Below are 15,938 nucleotides of genomic sequence, written 5' to 3'. Positions count from 1 at the left end.
TTGATAGAATTCACCTGTGAAGGTATCTGGTCCTGGACTTTAGTTTGTTGCAAGATTTTTAATCATAGTTTCAATTTCATTACTTGTGATTGATCTGTTCATATTTTCTATTTCTTCCTGGTTCAGTCTTGGAAGGTTATGCTTTTCTAAGAATTTGTCCATTTCTTCCAGGTTGTCCATTTTATTTGCATAGAGTTGCTTGTAGTAATCTCTCATGGTTCTTTGTGTTTCTGTACTGTCAGTTGTTACTTCTCCTTTTTCATTTCTAATTCTGTTGATTTGAGTCTTCTCCCTTTTTTACTTAATGAGTCTGGCTAGTGCTTTATCAATTTTGTTTATCTTCTCAAAGAACCATCTTTTAGTTTTATTGATCTTTGCTATTGTTTCCTTCATTTCTTTTTCATTTATTTCTGCTCTAATATTTATGATTTCTTTCCTTCTACTAACTTTGAGTTTTGTTTGTTCTTCTTTCTCTAGTTCCCTTAGATGTAAGGTTAGATTGTTTATTTGAGATTTTTCTTGTTTTTGAGGTAGACTTGTATTGCTATAAACTTCCTTCTTAGAACTGATTTTGCTGCATACCATAGGTTTTGGATCATAGGTTGTCATTTGTCTCTAGGTATTTTTTGATTTCCTCTTTGATTTCTTCAGTGATCTCTTGGTTATTTAGTAACGTATTGTTTAGCCTCCATGTGTTTGTGTTGTTTATGGTTTTTTTCCCTGTAATTGATTTCTAATGTCATAGTGTTGTGGTCAGAAAAGATGCTTGATATGATTTCAATTTTCTTAAATTTGCTGTGGCTTGATTTGTGATCCAAGATGTGATCTATCCTGCAGAATATTCTGTTTGCACCTGAGAAGAAAGTGTAATCTGCTGTTTTTGGATGTAATGTCCTATAAATATCAATTAAGTCTATCTGGTCTATTGTGTCATTTAAAGCTTGTGTTTCCTTATTAATTTTCTGTATGGATGATCTGTCCATTGGTGAATGTGAGGTGTTAAAGTCCCCCACTATTATTGTGTTACTGTTGATTCCCTCTTGTATAGCTGTTAGCAGTTGCCTTATGTATTGAGGTGCTCCTATGTTGGGTGCATATATATTTATAATTTTTGTATCTTCTTGGATTGATCCCTTGATCATTATGTAGTGTCCTTCCTTGTCTCTTGTAACATTTTTTATTTTAAAGTCTATTTTATCTGATATGAGTGTTCCTACTCCAATTTTCTTTTGATTTCCATTTGCATGGAATATCTTTTTCCATCCCCTCACTTTCAGTCTGTATGTGTCCCTAGGTCTGAAGTGGGTGTCTTGTAGACAGCATATATATGGGTATTGTTTCTGTAACCATTCAGTGAGCCTGTGTCTTTTGGTTGGAGCATTTAATCCATTCAAGTTTAAGGTAATTATCGATATGTATGTTCCTATTACCATTTTCTTAATTGTTTTGGGTTTGTTTTTGTAGGTCCTTTTCTTCTCTTGTGTTTCCCACTTAGAGAAGTTCCTTTAGCATTTGTTGTAGAGCTGGTTTGGTGGTGCTGAATTCTCTTAGCTTTTGCTTGTCTGTAAAGCTTTTGATTTCTCCGTTGAATCTGAATGAGATCCTTGCCGGGTACAGTAATCTTGGTTTTAGGTTCTTCCCTTTCATCACTTGAAATATATCATGCCAGTCCCTTCTGGCTTGTAGAGTTTCTGCTGAGAAATCAGCTGTTAACCTTATGGGAGTTCCCTTGTATGTTATTTGTAGTTTTTCCCTTGTTGCTTTCAGTAATTTTTCTTTGTCTTTAATTTTTGTCAATTTGATTACTATGTGTCTCGGCATGTTTCTCTTCGGGTTTATCCTGCCAGGGACTGTCTGCACTTCCTGGTCTTGGGTGGCTATTTCCTTTCCCATGTTAGGGAAGTTTTCGACTGTAATCTCTTCAAATATTTTCTTGGGTCCTTTCTCTCTCTCTTCTCCTCCTGTGACCCCTATAATGCAAATGTTGTTGCATTTAATGTTGTCCCAGGGGTCTCTTAGGCTGTCTTTATTTCTTTTCATTCTTTTTTCTTTATTCTGTTCTGCAGCAGTGAATTCCACCATTCTGTCTTCCAGGTCACTTATCCGTTCTTCTGCCTTAGTTATTCTGCTATTGATTCCTTCTAGTGTATTTTTCATTTCAGTTATTGTATTGTTCATCTCTGTTTGTTTGTTCTTTAATTCTTGTAGGTCTTTGTTAAACATTTCTTGCATCTTCTTGATCTTTGCCTCCATTCTTTTTCTGAGGTCCTGTATCATCTTCACTATTATTATTCTGAATTCTTTTTCTGGAAGGTTACCTGTCTCCACTTCATTTAGCTGTTTTTCTGGGGTTTTGTTTTGTTCCTTCATCTGGTACATAGCCCTCTGCCTTTTCATCTTCTCTGTCTCTCTGTGAATATGCTTTTTGTTCCACAGGCTGCAGGATTGTAGTTCTTCTTGCTTCTGCTGTCTGCCCTCTGGTGGATGAGGCTATCTAAGAGGCTTGTGCAAGTTTCCTGATGGGAGGGGCTGGTGGTGGGTAGAGCTGGGTGTTGCTCTGGTGGGCAGAGCTCAGTAAAACTTTAATCTGCTTGTGTGCTGATGGGTGGGACTGTGTTTCTTCCCTGTTGGTTGTTTGGCCTGAGGCGACCCAGCACTGGAGCCTACATGCTCTTTGGTGGGGCGAATGGTGGACTCCGGGAGGGCCCACTCCAAGGAGTCCTTCCCAGAACTTCTGCTGCCAGTGTCCTTGTCCTCAGGGTGAGCCACAGCCACCGACCCCTACCCCCCGCCTCTGCAGGAGACCCTCCAACCCTAGCAGGTAGGTATGGTTCAGTTTCCTATGGGGTCACTGCTCCTTCCCGTGGGTGTCGATGCACACACTACTTTGTGTGTGCCCTCCAAGAGTGGAGTCTCTGTTTCCCCCAGTCCTGTTGAAGTCCTGCAATCAAATCTCGCTAGCTTCAAAGTCTGATTCTCTAGGAATTCCTCCTCCCATTGCCGGACCCCCAGGTTGAGAAGCCTGATGTGGGGCTCAGAACCTTCACTCCAGTGGGTGGACTTCTGTGGTATAAGTGTTCTCCAGTTTGTGAGTCACCCACCCAGCAGTTATGGGATTTGATTTTATTGTGATTGCACCCCTCCTACCGTCTCACTGCAGCTGCTCCTTTGTCTTTGGATGTAGGGTATCTTTTTTGGTGAGTTCCAGTGTCTTCCTGTCGATGATTGTTCAGCAGTTAGTTGTGATACTGGTGCTCTCGCAAGAGGGAGTGAACACTCATCCTTCTACTCTGCCATCTTGAACCAATCTCCCCAGGGCCCCACTCTTATTTAATCTTAATCACTTTCTTAGATGCTTCCTCTCTAAATACAGCCACACTGAAGGTTAGGGCTTCAACACATGAATTTGGGGGAGATGCAACATTCAGGCCATAAAAGATGCTATTGCAATTGTATATTAGAACTATTCTCTTAATTTCCTTTTGAGATTTTCCTTCAGCCTTTTAAAATTAATGCCTACCCCAGTGGAGCCACTGTTACCAGTTTCCTATGTATCCTCTTCCCTGCTTCTTTTCTGTCTCTGTCTCATCATCTTTGTATTATCTGCAACTTGTTTTTCTTCCACTTGATTCACTGGCAATTGCCAAGTATTTATTGAGTGTCTCTAACGTGTTTAGCAGTGTGTTAAGCAGTATGGGAAGTATAAAGAAGTACGACAAGGTTCCTGCCCTTAAAGATTTGCAATCTAGTTGAAGAGACAAGATATGTACAAAATAATTAGGGAATAGTTTATAAGCATATGTAATCAAGTTCTCAGCTGTGTGGCTTATGCCCTAGGATGTAAATAAACTGTCTAAGTGTAGGTCACAGCAGTATCCCCAGCCCCGAGATCAGCATAGGAGGAATAGAATATGAGCTCAATAAATGAATGTTGGATGAATTTAACACTGTCCATCTTTGGAATCTCACCTGGCAGAGGCTAGCCCTCCCATTCATCTTGGAAGATGATCCCTAGGGAACTCTGTTCTGCAAAGGGGCACTTAGCACCTATCTGAAAACCTTGGGGCTCTCTAACTGGTTCAGGTTACAGCCTAGTGGTAGGCTCACAGACATAGAACACATTTCTCAGCAAGTGCTCTGGTGTCTTTCTAAAATAAGTTCTTACATAAATAGATCCTTGTTAAGTTCCACCAAGTAAACTGAGGAGTATGAAGGAAGAGGGAAGAAAGCATGGCCTAGGCATGGGGGGAAATGTCCCAGAAACTTCCAAACTGACAGCCAGGAAGTGGTGCCAGAGGCTTTGGGTTCCAGGCAAGAAGCTGGTGCCCAAGGAAAGGTTATTGATCTAGTCCTTTAAAACGTGGTTTTTTTCCCCGATTCCAAGATCAAGGTAGAAAACTTGAAAAACAAATCAGTGTAAAGAAGAAAGTAAACTCTCTATAAACCATGACTCAGAGATAACCATTGTTTGCATCATTATAAAAACATTGCATGTAATTTTACATGAGCTTAACAGAAGGAAAAGAAACCAAACTTCAGATAAATATTTCTTCAAAGTTAGATATTATTTCTTAAAAGGAGTCTTCTAAGATTAAAGAAGTAAGAGACATTTTAAGAGGTTGGGGTTATTACAGAAGTTCTCAAGCTGGGGTGATTTTGCCCCCACCCCCCAGGACATTTTGGCAATGTCTAGAGACGTTTTTGGTTGTCACAGCTTGGTGTTGGTGTCACAGCTTGGGGTTGCTGCTGGGGTACAGTCTAGGGGTGCTGCTAAACATTCTACAATACACAGGACAGTCTGCCACAGCAAAGAATCATCTAGCCCCAGATGTCAGCAGTGCCATGAGAAACCCTGGGTTACAGCAGAGTTGTGCTGGGTTTAAGCAGCACATTTTTAAAAAATATTTATTTGTTTATTATTTATTTATTTTGGCTGCATCGGGTCTTAGTTGCGGCATGTGGACTTCTTAGTTGTGGCATGAGAACTCTTAGTTGCAGCATGCATGCGGGATCTAGTTCCCTGACTTAGGGATCAAACCCGGGCCCCCTGCATTGGGAGCGCAGAGTCTTACCCACTGGACCGCCAGGGAAGTCCCTTAAGCAGTACATATTTTTAAAGAGCCTAAGTTTGTTTTCAGTTAGTAAGGCATAGTCAGCTTTCTCGGGGATCAGTGGAGTAAGCAGTTGTGAGCATGGCCTCCAGCCAGGTGGTCTGAGTTTGAACTCTGACTCTGCCACTTACTGGCAAAGTGACCTCGGGCAACCTCTTTGGGCCTCAGTTTCCTCATCTGCAAAACTGTGGTAATGTTACACCTGCCTCATGCAGCTGTAGTGAGGGCTGAATGAGCTAGGATAAGCAAAGCGCTTGGAACAGTGTCTAGTTTACGCTAAGCTCCACAGAAATATTATTATTATTATATTAATATCTTAAACCAAACTAGAAACACAACTTAAGCTTACTTTTAGGTTAATTCGCCTAAGGAATTTAGTAGAGAAAAATAGACATATAAGTATTATTTTCTAATGGAACCCTTAAGAAAAATAAACAAAATGAGTGCAGCGAGGGGCCACTTATAAATCTAAGTACATGAATTCAGAGGTTCAGCAAGTCTTTCCTGCTTTCTGGAATTACTTGATCAATGGCAGGTGACTTATTGCTTCAGAAAACACTTTTTTCCCCCTTTAGATTAAAAAGTTTGAATACATTCTCATAGTTCAAAACTCAAAACAATGTACCAATAAAACGTCACACAGTCTCATTCTCACTGCCGTCCTCCCCACTCTCCCATAGGTAACCACTTTAATTCATTTCTGGTGTATCAGTCCAGTGTTTCTCTACGAAAGCAAATGCAAATGCTATGTATTCTTATTTAGCTCCCCACGTTTTTCCATTCAACAGTCTATCTTGGCTATCTAGCTATCTTTCCATATTACAATCTATCTTTCCATTTTAGCACACAAGGAGCTGCTTCATCCTCTTTTAAGGTGATATAGTATTCCATTATGAAGATGACCCACACTTTGCTTATAAATGTTTTGTAATTATTAATAAATATTAACAAATTGTCCTCCATGTAGGGTTGTGTCATGTTAGACTCCCACTGGCAATGTCTGAATACGCTTATTTTCCTCCAGGTATCACAGTCGTTTTCAGACAATTAACCATTCAAAATTGTACCACACTGGCAGGTATTACTGGGAGGTAGAAGTGGGAAACAAGGCTAAATGGACGTTGGGGGTTTGTCAAGGCTGTCTTCCTGGGAACAGGGAGAATCAGCCATTAGTTCAGGGTGGATTCTGGGCAATTGGGTAATATATGAAGGGCAATCAGGTTGCACTGGTCCTGGGAGAACCCTGTATTTAATGCTGACAGTAAGACCCAGTAAAATTGTTGTTTTTATGGACTATGAGTTCTATAATTTGAATAATAGATCTCTTCTCCATAATTTTAATGTTTCTTTTATAGAAGCCTTTTGGCCTAATTTCGATACTGAAACAGATCTAATCCTCTTAACACTTATTCAGTAAAAAGATTAAGTACTTGGGCTTCCCTGGTGGCGCAGTGGTTGAGAGTCCGCCTGCTGATGCAGGGGACACGGGTTCGTGCCCCGGTCCGAGAGGATCCCACATGCCGTGGAGCGGCTGGGCCCGTGAGCCATGGCCGCTGAGCCTGCGCGTCCGGAGCCTGTGCTCCGCAACGGGAGAGGCCACAACAGTGAGAGGCCCACGTACCGCAAAAAAAAAAAAAAAAAAGATGAAGTACTTGGGAGACCACTATGCTTCATTTTCTTTCAGTTTGTAGGTATAACTTAGCCAGTAAATTTAATCTTAGTATTTCTGGATTCTTTTTAAGTTTTACCCCCACCGAAACCCAAAATACATTATTTTCTCCCTTATTTTCAACAACTATAAAAACATCATTGCAATGTCAATTTCATAGATGCTATGGGTCTCAACTGTCAAGTGCTGTAGAAATTCTAAGATAAAATATTTGAGAATTGCATTCCTTAACATAGCTAATAAAATTTTTTATTAAAAAAATTCATACCACATAGTTTACTTCATATTTACATCTTGACTTTCTCATTCAGCTTCTGTTTTTCCTGGAGTTTCTAATTGTGTTTCTTTTTTCTTGTTCGTTACACGAGATATTTATCTTCGTCTCCTCGACAGTAAGCTGCAGGAGATTTAAATGCTTCTATGAAGGAGTCGTAGACATTCTACTATACCTCATTAAAGGGCTCAGTTTCCCTAAAACCCTGGACCCCAAATATCTATACCTCAACATACCCCAGTTTGCCAGGTATCCCATTTTTCCAAAATTTCGTTCCTCCAAGACCTCAGTTCTGCCAGTTCCACCAGATACTCATTGCTCTCAATATTCTAACTTCTGTGTAACCTTTTTTTTTTTTTTCCAGTGTTCTCCTTTCGAGACTACAGGCCATCCCAGCACCTACCTCCTACACAATGTGCTTTTGCCCAGCTCACTTGCTCTGGTGTGGCCATAAGACGCTCCCTTATCCTGCTTCCTCTCCAGGAAGTGCCTGCCTAGCTAGGCCATGGTTATTCAGATTTGGTTGAACTCCACAGGTGCTGAACAAGGCCAAGTATGGTCCAATATGGATAAACCGCTTAGGGCCTCAGATCCATGTGAACCTGGCCAGTGCCCCACTCCTGGAGCAAGTGATGCGCCAAGAGGGCAAGTACCCAGTACGGAACGACATGGAACTATGGAAGGAGCACCGGGACCAGCAGGGCCTGACCTATGGGCCCTTCACCATGTGAGCTGGGGTCTGAGGGACTGGAACAGGCCCCCAGGGGGCCAGGCCCAAGGACAGTGGCACTGGGCAGCCAGTGGATAATGGGCAGGGTAGGATCTCCCTGTGTCCTCTGAGCCTGAAACTCGTCTAGAAAGTGGTGGTTGGGTTGGGCTGAAGCCCATGGACCATTCATTGGCTTTTCCACTAATGTATCGTATGACTATGAACAAATGAATAATTTCCCCTTCCTTGGGCTTATGTTTCTCATGTGTAAAATGGGAAGCTTGGATTAGAGTATCTCCAAGATATCTCTAAGAACTTTCAAGCTCCGTTATTCTATATTATGGTTGAAAACATACCAACTCAAATCATAATGGGACATATTTACTTGTAGTTGAAAAAAACATCATCACCATACTAGTTGGGAGGGTTCAATTTAATTAAAAATATTTTCCAAGTTATGTATTATATGCTTGTTGTTGGTTATAACTTTCATGGATGCTCTCCACTCACAGAGATAGATGTAGGTTTTAGCCTTAAAGTTATACCTAGAAAAGTTAAGATTATTCTGGCAGTGACAAACTGAAAGATGGGATGAGTGTATTATATATGCATATATCAATTAAGGTAAATAATTGAGAATCATTGGTGATTCTCAGTGCCACGGCTTGTAATTGGATATATTACAGGCTTCTTTTTACTATAGTGTGTTAAAAGAGCTCCAAAAACAATGAATGGCTTTTGATTTTCCCTAGTTGCTTGATATCCATGTTTTTTAAAGTCATTTTTTAAGGGATTAAAGTTGATCCTGGTGGTGGAAGTAGTAGCAGCAACACTGATGATAACTAAGTATGTGTTTATAACATGCCAGGCATCAGGCTAGTCTCTTTACATTTATTATTTCATCTTATCTTCACAACAAACTCATGAAGTAGATAGTATTATTATCCCCATTTTATAGATGAAGAAACGAGGCCTAGAAGGGTTTTTGCACCACTTGCCAGAAGTGACACAACTAGTGAGTAGTGGAATAGATCTCTCTGATTCTGGAATGCAAGGACCTACTGCCATGACATGTTTGGAAAGGAAACGGACTGGTTGGAAGGTTCATTTTATCTGTCTTTGATGCTTATACATTCATTCTGTCATTGCATGTCTTTCTTTCTTTATTCCTGGTTCCTTCACAGGTGGGTGGTTTCAGAGCTTAATTTCTGGGCCCTTTTTTCAAGGTTCTGGGAAGAGAATAGAGAATGTTCTTCAAGAGCTCTTTAACCTGATGTCTGACCCTGAGGGCAAGATTTGTGTCTCAGGTATGCTGTACAGTATTTGAGACCCAAATCTTGCCAAGGGAGTAAATCCTGGAAGTTAATTTTTTCTGGTGACGGATGGTAACTAGTCTTATTGTGGTGATCATCTCGCAATGTATACAGATATCAAATCATTATATTGTACACCTGAAACCAATATAATGTTATATGTCAATTATACCTCAATAATAATAATAAAAAACATTTGGGTCTCACAGGTTTTCACAGGTCAGGCCATCATTGGACTTGATTGTTCAGACTTAGAACTGGAGCTAAACATGATATATAGCCCTTTGTGATCTATTTATAACTGTTTACTCTAAAGCCAGTTTCCTAAATATGTTATACCATATATGTCTTTAAAAGCTATTTTGCTAACCTGTGATAACCTTTTTTGTTTTAACATATATACTTTTTAAATCTCATTTTTTGAGTGACCGTCGTTTCCCCAAGAAATATTTTAACAACCACAGAAAGTTTCAGATTTAAGTCCTGCAAATCCTACTGTTGGGAGAGTTTTACTCTTGGAGAAGCACCTAAAACCTGAAGTTCCAATAAATAGGTCTATTCTGGTTTTTATTTTCTTTCCAACAACACTTTTAGTTTATCTTTTTTTTTTCATAAATTTATTTTATTTTATTTATTTTTGGCTGCGTTGGGTCTTTGTTGCTGCGCGCGGGCTTTCTCTAGTTGCAGCGAGCGGGGGCTACTCTTTGTTGCGGTGCGCAGGCTTCTCATTGTGGTGGCTTCTCTTGTTGTGGAGCACGGGCTCTAGGCTCGCGGGCTCAGTAGTTGTGGCACTCGGGCTTAGCTGCTCCACGGCATGTGGGATCTTCCCAGACCAGAGATCTAACCCGTGTCCCCTGCATTGACAGGTGGATTCCTAACCAGTGCGCCACCAGGGAAGTCCCTAGTTTATCTTTTTGCAGGTTTTCCCCAACATAATAAAGAAAACTCCTGGGGTTTGAGGTTCATTTATTTATTTATTTAGCTTGTTTTTTGAGGTTCATTTAAATAAAAATATATTTTAAAAATTTATTGAAGTGCAGTTGACTTATACTTCAAAATAAAAAACCTGAATTTTGCCTTCAGACTTTTTAAACGTTTTCCTTTTTAAAATACCTTATTGGTTTTTAAAATTCAAAAGTAATACTTATTGGAAAAATTCCATCCCATCCTCCTAAGTAATTCTCATCAGTAATTTGGTGTGTATTCTTCTTCCCTCCTTTGTGCTGAAACATGCAGATAGGCATGTGGATATGTAGGATTTCCTCTCTTCCTCTTAAAATTGTACCATATTATACTTATTACTCTGCAACTGGCTTTTAAAAAATTGACCCATACCCAGCTTGCTTAGAAAGGTAACAGGTTTGGGGGACAGCTGAGGGTGGCAGCAGTCCCTGTTTGGGAAGCATGTTTCCACCCACATGAACATCCCTGCCTAACCGGGGTGAGACCCAACCACCTACTGGATGGCTATGGCAAGAGAGCCTGGAGATCAGCTTGGTAGCTCTCTCTGTCCCCTTGGCCTACGGAGCTAAGGTCCAGAATCTGAGCACCCCAAGAACCCTCATTTGCTCCTCCTTTATTCCTCATCCTCCACACAGAGGGACTGGAACCACCGTAGCTCCATAGCTCATTTCACATACAGAAGATTCTGGAGTTGTATCATCCTAAGATAATCACAGTAAACATTCATTAAGCATTCACCATTTGCCAGGCACTGATCTAAGCACGTTAATTATCCTGCTAAGATAGGCACTCTTACTATTCCCATTTTACAGAAGGGGAAACCGAGGCACAGAGGATTTAAGTCACCTGCCTAAGGTCACTCAGCCAGTCATCATCTGACCTGTGATTTGACCCTAGACAGACTGATTCCAGATGCCCACCTTAACTACTTCCTTTATGCTGTTAGTGAGATTCTGAAGTTGTGTGATTCAAAGATTTTGTTATTTGAAAGTCTGTGATTCTTTAATTCTAGGTCTAGGAGTCTGAGATTTTCCTCGAGCCCATAGGGGTCTCAGGGTGGGAAGATACCATCTAATCCAGTCCCCCCCAGATACCTACCCTGGTGTCTCTCCTGCATTCTCTACAGGCAAGGACAGCAGTGGTACCGGCTCCGCCAGGCTCTGAACCAGCGGTTGCTGAAGCCAGCTGAGGCTGCGCGCTACGCAGATGCTCTGAATGAGGTGATTGAGGACTTCATGACTCGACTGAACCAGCAGCGGGCAGAGAGCGCCTCAGGGGACCATGTGCCCGACATCGCTCACAATTTCTACTTCTTTGCCTTGGAAGGTACCCTTGTGGGGAGAGGGGCTGGGTGGGCGTGAGTCGGGTAGGTTGTGCTCTCCTCCTCGAAGCCCCCTGGACTCTGTGTGCCGTGGCCCTGCCTCCTGTGACGGCCCCTGTGCACCGCCAGCTGTTTGCTACGTCCTGTTTGAGAAACGTATTGGCTGCCTGGAGCGCTCCATCCCCCAGGACACCAAGACCTTCGTCAGATCTGTCGGGCTCATGTTCCAGAACTCGCTGTACGCCACCTTCCTCCCCAAGTGGACTCGTTCCCTGCTGCCCTTCTGGAGGCGGTATCTGGATGGCTGGAACACCATCTTCTCTTTTGGTGAGGAGTCCAGGGAAAGAAGTTGGGGCGTGGGTCCCAGGGCCTGTGCGGTAACAGCCCCCTCAGGACCCTCTCCCGGGATCTTCTCTCTTGGTCGTTGGGAGAGCATGACTTTTGACCTCATCCTCCCCTGTTCTCCATTGTCCCCACAGGGAAGAAGCTGATTGATCAGAAATTAGAGGAGATAGAGGCCCAACTTCAGACAGGGGGCCCAGAGAAGGCCCAGATATCTGGTTACCTGCACTTCCTACTGACCAGTGGACAGCTCAGTCCTCGTGACGCTGAGGGCAGCCTGCCCGAGCTGCTCATGGCTGGAGTAGACACGGTGCGTGAGAGGGGCAGGCGAGGAGACCAGGGCCTCCCAGCTCCCATCCTGAGCCAATTCCCTACTCTACCCCACCTGAGCCTGACCTTCATCAGATACCTGCTTCTCTCTCCGTAACGTGGATGTAGAGCTGGAAGGAAAACAGGGTGGTCATTCAGCCTGGTGGAGGCGGGCAGGGAGTGGTCCTTGTGTAAGAGGGATTCCCTCACGCCCTGGAGCCTCTGTCAGACAGCTGGGAAGTTTCATGTCACATCTAACCCACTCCCTCGTGCTGTCAGCTAAGCACAGAGTTGAAGAGCTTGCCCACAGCACCTTCTCAGTGGGACCTCTTTCCTGTCCTTTCGTCACATTGGATTTCTCTGTCACAGTCTTCTCTGCTGTTACAGTGCAGTTCTCCATCACATTGGTCCTTAGCCCACTGTGAAGTCACGTGGAGCGTGGAGGGCGAGCCCCATGAATCCCTGAGTCTAATCCTGCCACACTCGTGGCAAATTAATTTTTCTCCCACATTTTGCACGCATGCACTCACACACCCTCCCACCACCTTAACTGGCCTCTTTCTTAGAGATCTTTCCTCACTTCATCTCTTACTCTACCTCCCAGACGTCCAACACGCTGACGTGGGCCCTGTACCATCTTTCAAAGAACCCAGAGATCCAGGCGGCCCTGCATGAAGAAGTGGTGGGCATGGTGCCCGCCGGGCAGGTGCCCCAGTACAAGGACTTTGCCCACATGCCCCTGCTCAAAGCTGTGCTTAAGGAGACGCTGCGGTAGGATGCTGTCCCCGGGAGCAAGGGTCTGTGTGTGGACGAGGACTCAGAGACAGGACTGGGAGTGGGGGCTGGTAGGCTGCGGCCTGGGCTAGGGATGAGATGGGAAGAAGGTCCCGGGGGACCAGAGGGGTGTGGCTGAGGGGGTGGGCACTCTGCCCCTCCTTGGATCCAGGGGCAGATCTGCACGTTCTTTTACCTGCAGTCTCTATCCTGTGGTCCCCGTGAACTCCCGGGTCATAGTGGACAAGGAAATTGAAGTTGGTGGCTTCCTCTTCCCCAAGAACGTGAGTAGGGCTGGAGAGCCAGGGTTCCCAGGGGGACCCTGCAGCCCTCTGCTGATGTGCCACCCATTCTTTGTCTGCAGACCCAGTTTGTGTTCTGCCACTACGTGGTGTCCCGGGACCCTTGCGTCTTCCCTGAGCCGGACAGCTTCCAGCCCCAACGTTGGCTGAGGAAGAGCCAGCCTGATGCCCTCAGGGCCCAACACCCATTCGGCTCTGTGCCCTTTGGTTACGGGGTCCGGGCCTGCCTGGGCCGCAGGATTGCAGAGCTGGAGATGCAGCTGCTGCTGACAAGGGTGAACGGGGAGAGACAGGAGGGCCGCGCGGGCCACGGGTGCCGAAGGAGGCGGGAGGCACGGGGTGGGAGCGTGTGGAGGAGGGCGGTGCATGGAGGCCACAGACTCTAATCGCCCGTGCGCCTTTTACTTCCCAGCTGATCCAGCAGTACGAGGTGGCCCTGGCCCCTGAGACGGGGGAGGTGACAAGTGTGGCTCGAGTCGTGCTCGTTCCCAATAAGAAGGTGGGCCTGCGTTTCCTGCAGAGACAGAGCTGAGCCTCCTTCCCACCCTCCCTGGCACATGAAGAAGGAGAGGAAGGGGCTGCCAGGTGCCAGAGGTTGGAGAAACTCAGTGTAGTTCCTGTAGAACCCTGAGCTTTTGCCACTTTCATCATTTTGAGCATCTCCCTCTCAGATAAAAAGCCGCCTCCGTGGCACGTCGCTGACCTTGGGGAAAATATAGAATAAAGGGGCTTTTATTCATAATTGGAGACCTTTGTGATTCTTTCTGACAACCCAGCGTCTGAACCTCTTTCTGTGTTTGGGGAACACCCTCTCCCCACTTAGCAAACCTGGTGGGAGGCAGAACCGCCTCCCTTCGTGGAAGCTGAGAACGCCGTATGCTTTCCCAGACCTCACAGAGAAGCCTTAGCTTCACCTGGCATTGGCTGAGGCCCTGCCCAGGTAGAAGCTGCAGAGCCATTCCCCAGGCACCGAGAGGACACCCTCTTTTGAATAGAAAGTGCTTAGATACAGGCAGTGACATGCTATAAAAATGGTCGGAGGAATTCTAGGCCAGGCCTACAGGAATGACTCTAGGGACACCACTGGGGGGCTGATCAGTCTGGAAAGCCCCGTGTTGGTCACACTCAGGAGAATGAGAGTTGGGAAGCTGTCACTGCAACTATTGGCCCCAGAGCTACTCCATGTCTCCCAGGTCTATGCTGACTAAAGAAAAAAAGAAAAGATGCCCCCTCCTCCCAACTACCCCTGACAACAGGAAGAACAGGAGCAGCCGAGGGTGGTCTCTGTCTCACAACCACCTTCCAAATCTCTCACGTACAACTGAGAGGTGGAGCCTAAATCCCACCTGGAACTTCAAGAGAGTCTGGGGATTGTAGTTTCTAACTTTCCAGCCTCTTCAGTACAGGAAGCCAACAAGAAGGAAAGTGGGTTGGCATCGAGATCCAGTGTACCACAACACAAGCCTGAAAAGTCAACAAATCCCAGCCTCAAGGAGGCCCAGCCCTAGTGGGAAATTTCTGCTGAGTCATAGAAAACTAAAGCAGAATTTCTTCTGTCTGTGGGGATTTGAGTTTGAGCCTATTAAAAAACTCACGTCATTGCCCTGATTAAAATCCTTCCATGGCTCCCCTCAGTCCTGAGGCAAAGTCCTAAGTGGCTTAGAAGACTCGGTGTTCTGGCACCCTGGCCTCCACACTCCCCTATCCCCCCTCCACCCTTCCACAGCTGAGCCCAAATTCCTTGTATTTCCCTGAGCACATTATGCTCTTTCCGGCCTCAGTACTTTGTACTTAATGTCTGCTGTCCTTGGAACACCCTCTTCACCAACTGGCCTGTCGTCTCACAGAACTTGCTCTTCCTCTAGACTCGGCTCAAATGTCGCCGCCTCTGCAAAGCCTTCCCTGACCTCTCAGGGTGAGCCTGAGCACTTCCTCTTGTGCTCTCCCCCGTCCACCCCCTAGAACCGAGCGCTCAGCCCGGTCACCGTGTCGTAGGCCCGACTGTCTCCCCAGCCAGCTGGGAGCCCCATGGAGGGCATAATCCCAATGTCGAACTCTGTGTCTAGCACAGAGTTAATAAAGGTAACGCATACATGTTTGTTGAATGCGACTGGAATAGGAGGAAGGGAAGGGAAGGAGAGGGGGAAGATACAGAGCTTTCCATATTGAGAAGAGAAACCTGGAGAGAATTGGGCAGGATGCCTGATTATAAGGCCACGGCTCTCGAACCCACCTGTGCAGGGGTTCACTGTAAGAACTCTTTATAAATGTAGAGGACGGGGGCTGGGCGCCAAGGGTGCTAGGATCTCTGTCACAAAGTCAACCAGGGCAGACTGCTGCCTTTCCCAGTATGCTCCTCCTCAGACCACCAAGGGTCAGCTGCCCAAGCCATGTGAACGCCTCAGTGCTGGCACGCTGGGTGGCGGGAAGTCCGTGTGATGTGGCTTGGGATTGAGGTTTTGTAGAGCTGTCCAAGAGTGTCAGTGTCCATGTCTGCAGCTCAGTTTATGAATTTATAGGCTAATCTCACATCAAAATCTGTGAAGATCTTGTATATCCATAGGCTAGAATATTATTGAGCCATAAGAAACGAATGAAGTACTGAGTCATGCTACGTCATGGATGAACCTTGAAAACATTATATTAATGAAGGAAACCAGACACAAAAGACCACATCTTGTATGATTCCACTGACATGAAATGTCTGGAATAAGCAAATCCATAGAGACAGAAAGTAAGTTAGTGGTTGCTGGGAGAATGGGGAGTGATTTTCAATGGATACGGAGTTTCTTTGGGATGACAAGTGTGTTCTGGAATTAGTGGTGATGGTTGCCCAACTTCGTGAATATAC

At 44.9% G+C, this 15,938-nt stretch overlaps 1 protein-coding gene across 2 annotated transcripts in view; it reads left to right on the top strand.

Annotated features, from left to right (window-relative positions):
- The window catches only part of LOC114896746 (sterol 26-hydroxylase, mitochondrial), a 43,330-nt gene extending 29,501 nt beyond the window's left edge, over window positions 1-13,829 (top strand). For both annotated transcript variants that reach the window (XM_029225034.1, XM_029225035.1), the window contains exons 2-9: window positions 7,591-7,781; window positions 11,166-11,365; window positions 11,490-11,687; window positions 11,840-12,012; window positions 12,616-12,782; window positions 12,988-13,069; window positions 13,150-13,362; window positions 13,500-13,829. In XM_029225034.1, coding sequence (XP_029080867.1) covers window positions 7,591-7,781; window positions 11,166-11,365; window positions 11,490-11,687; window positions 11,840-12,012; window positions 12,616-12,782; window positions 12,988-13,069; window positions 13,150-13,362; window positions 13,500-13,619 — 1,344 coding nt within the window. In that variant the 3' untranslated portion in view covers window positions 13,620-13,829. The remainder of the gene's footprint in view (window positions 1-7,590; window positions 7,782-11,165; window positions 11,366-11,489; window positions 11,688-11,839; window positions 12,013-12,615; window positions 12,783-12,987; window positions 13,070-13,149; window positions 13,363-13,499) is intronic.
- The last annotated feature ends 2,109 nt before the right edge of the window (window positions 13,830-15,938 follow it).

The sequence above is a fragment of the Monodon monoceros genome, unplaced genomic scaffold (assembly GCF_005190385.1).
Source record: "Monodon monoceros isolate NGI ecotype Baffin Bay Population unplaced genomic scaffold, NGI_Narwhal_1 Super_Scaffold_16, whole genome shotgun sequence".
Classification (NCBI taxonomy): domain Eukaryota; kingdom Metazoa; phylum Chordata; class Mammalia; order Artiodactyla; family Monodontidae; genus Monodon; species Monodon monoceros.
The sequence above is the reverse complement of the archived record's forward strand: the minus strand, read 5'-3'. Positions and strand labels throughout refer to the sequence as shown.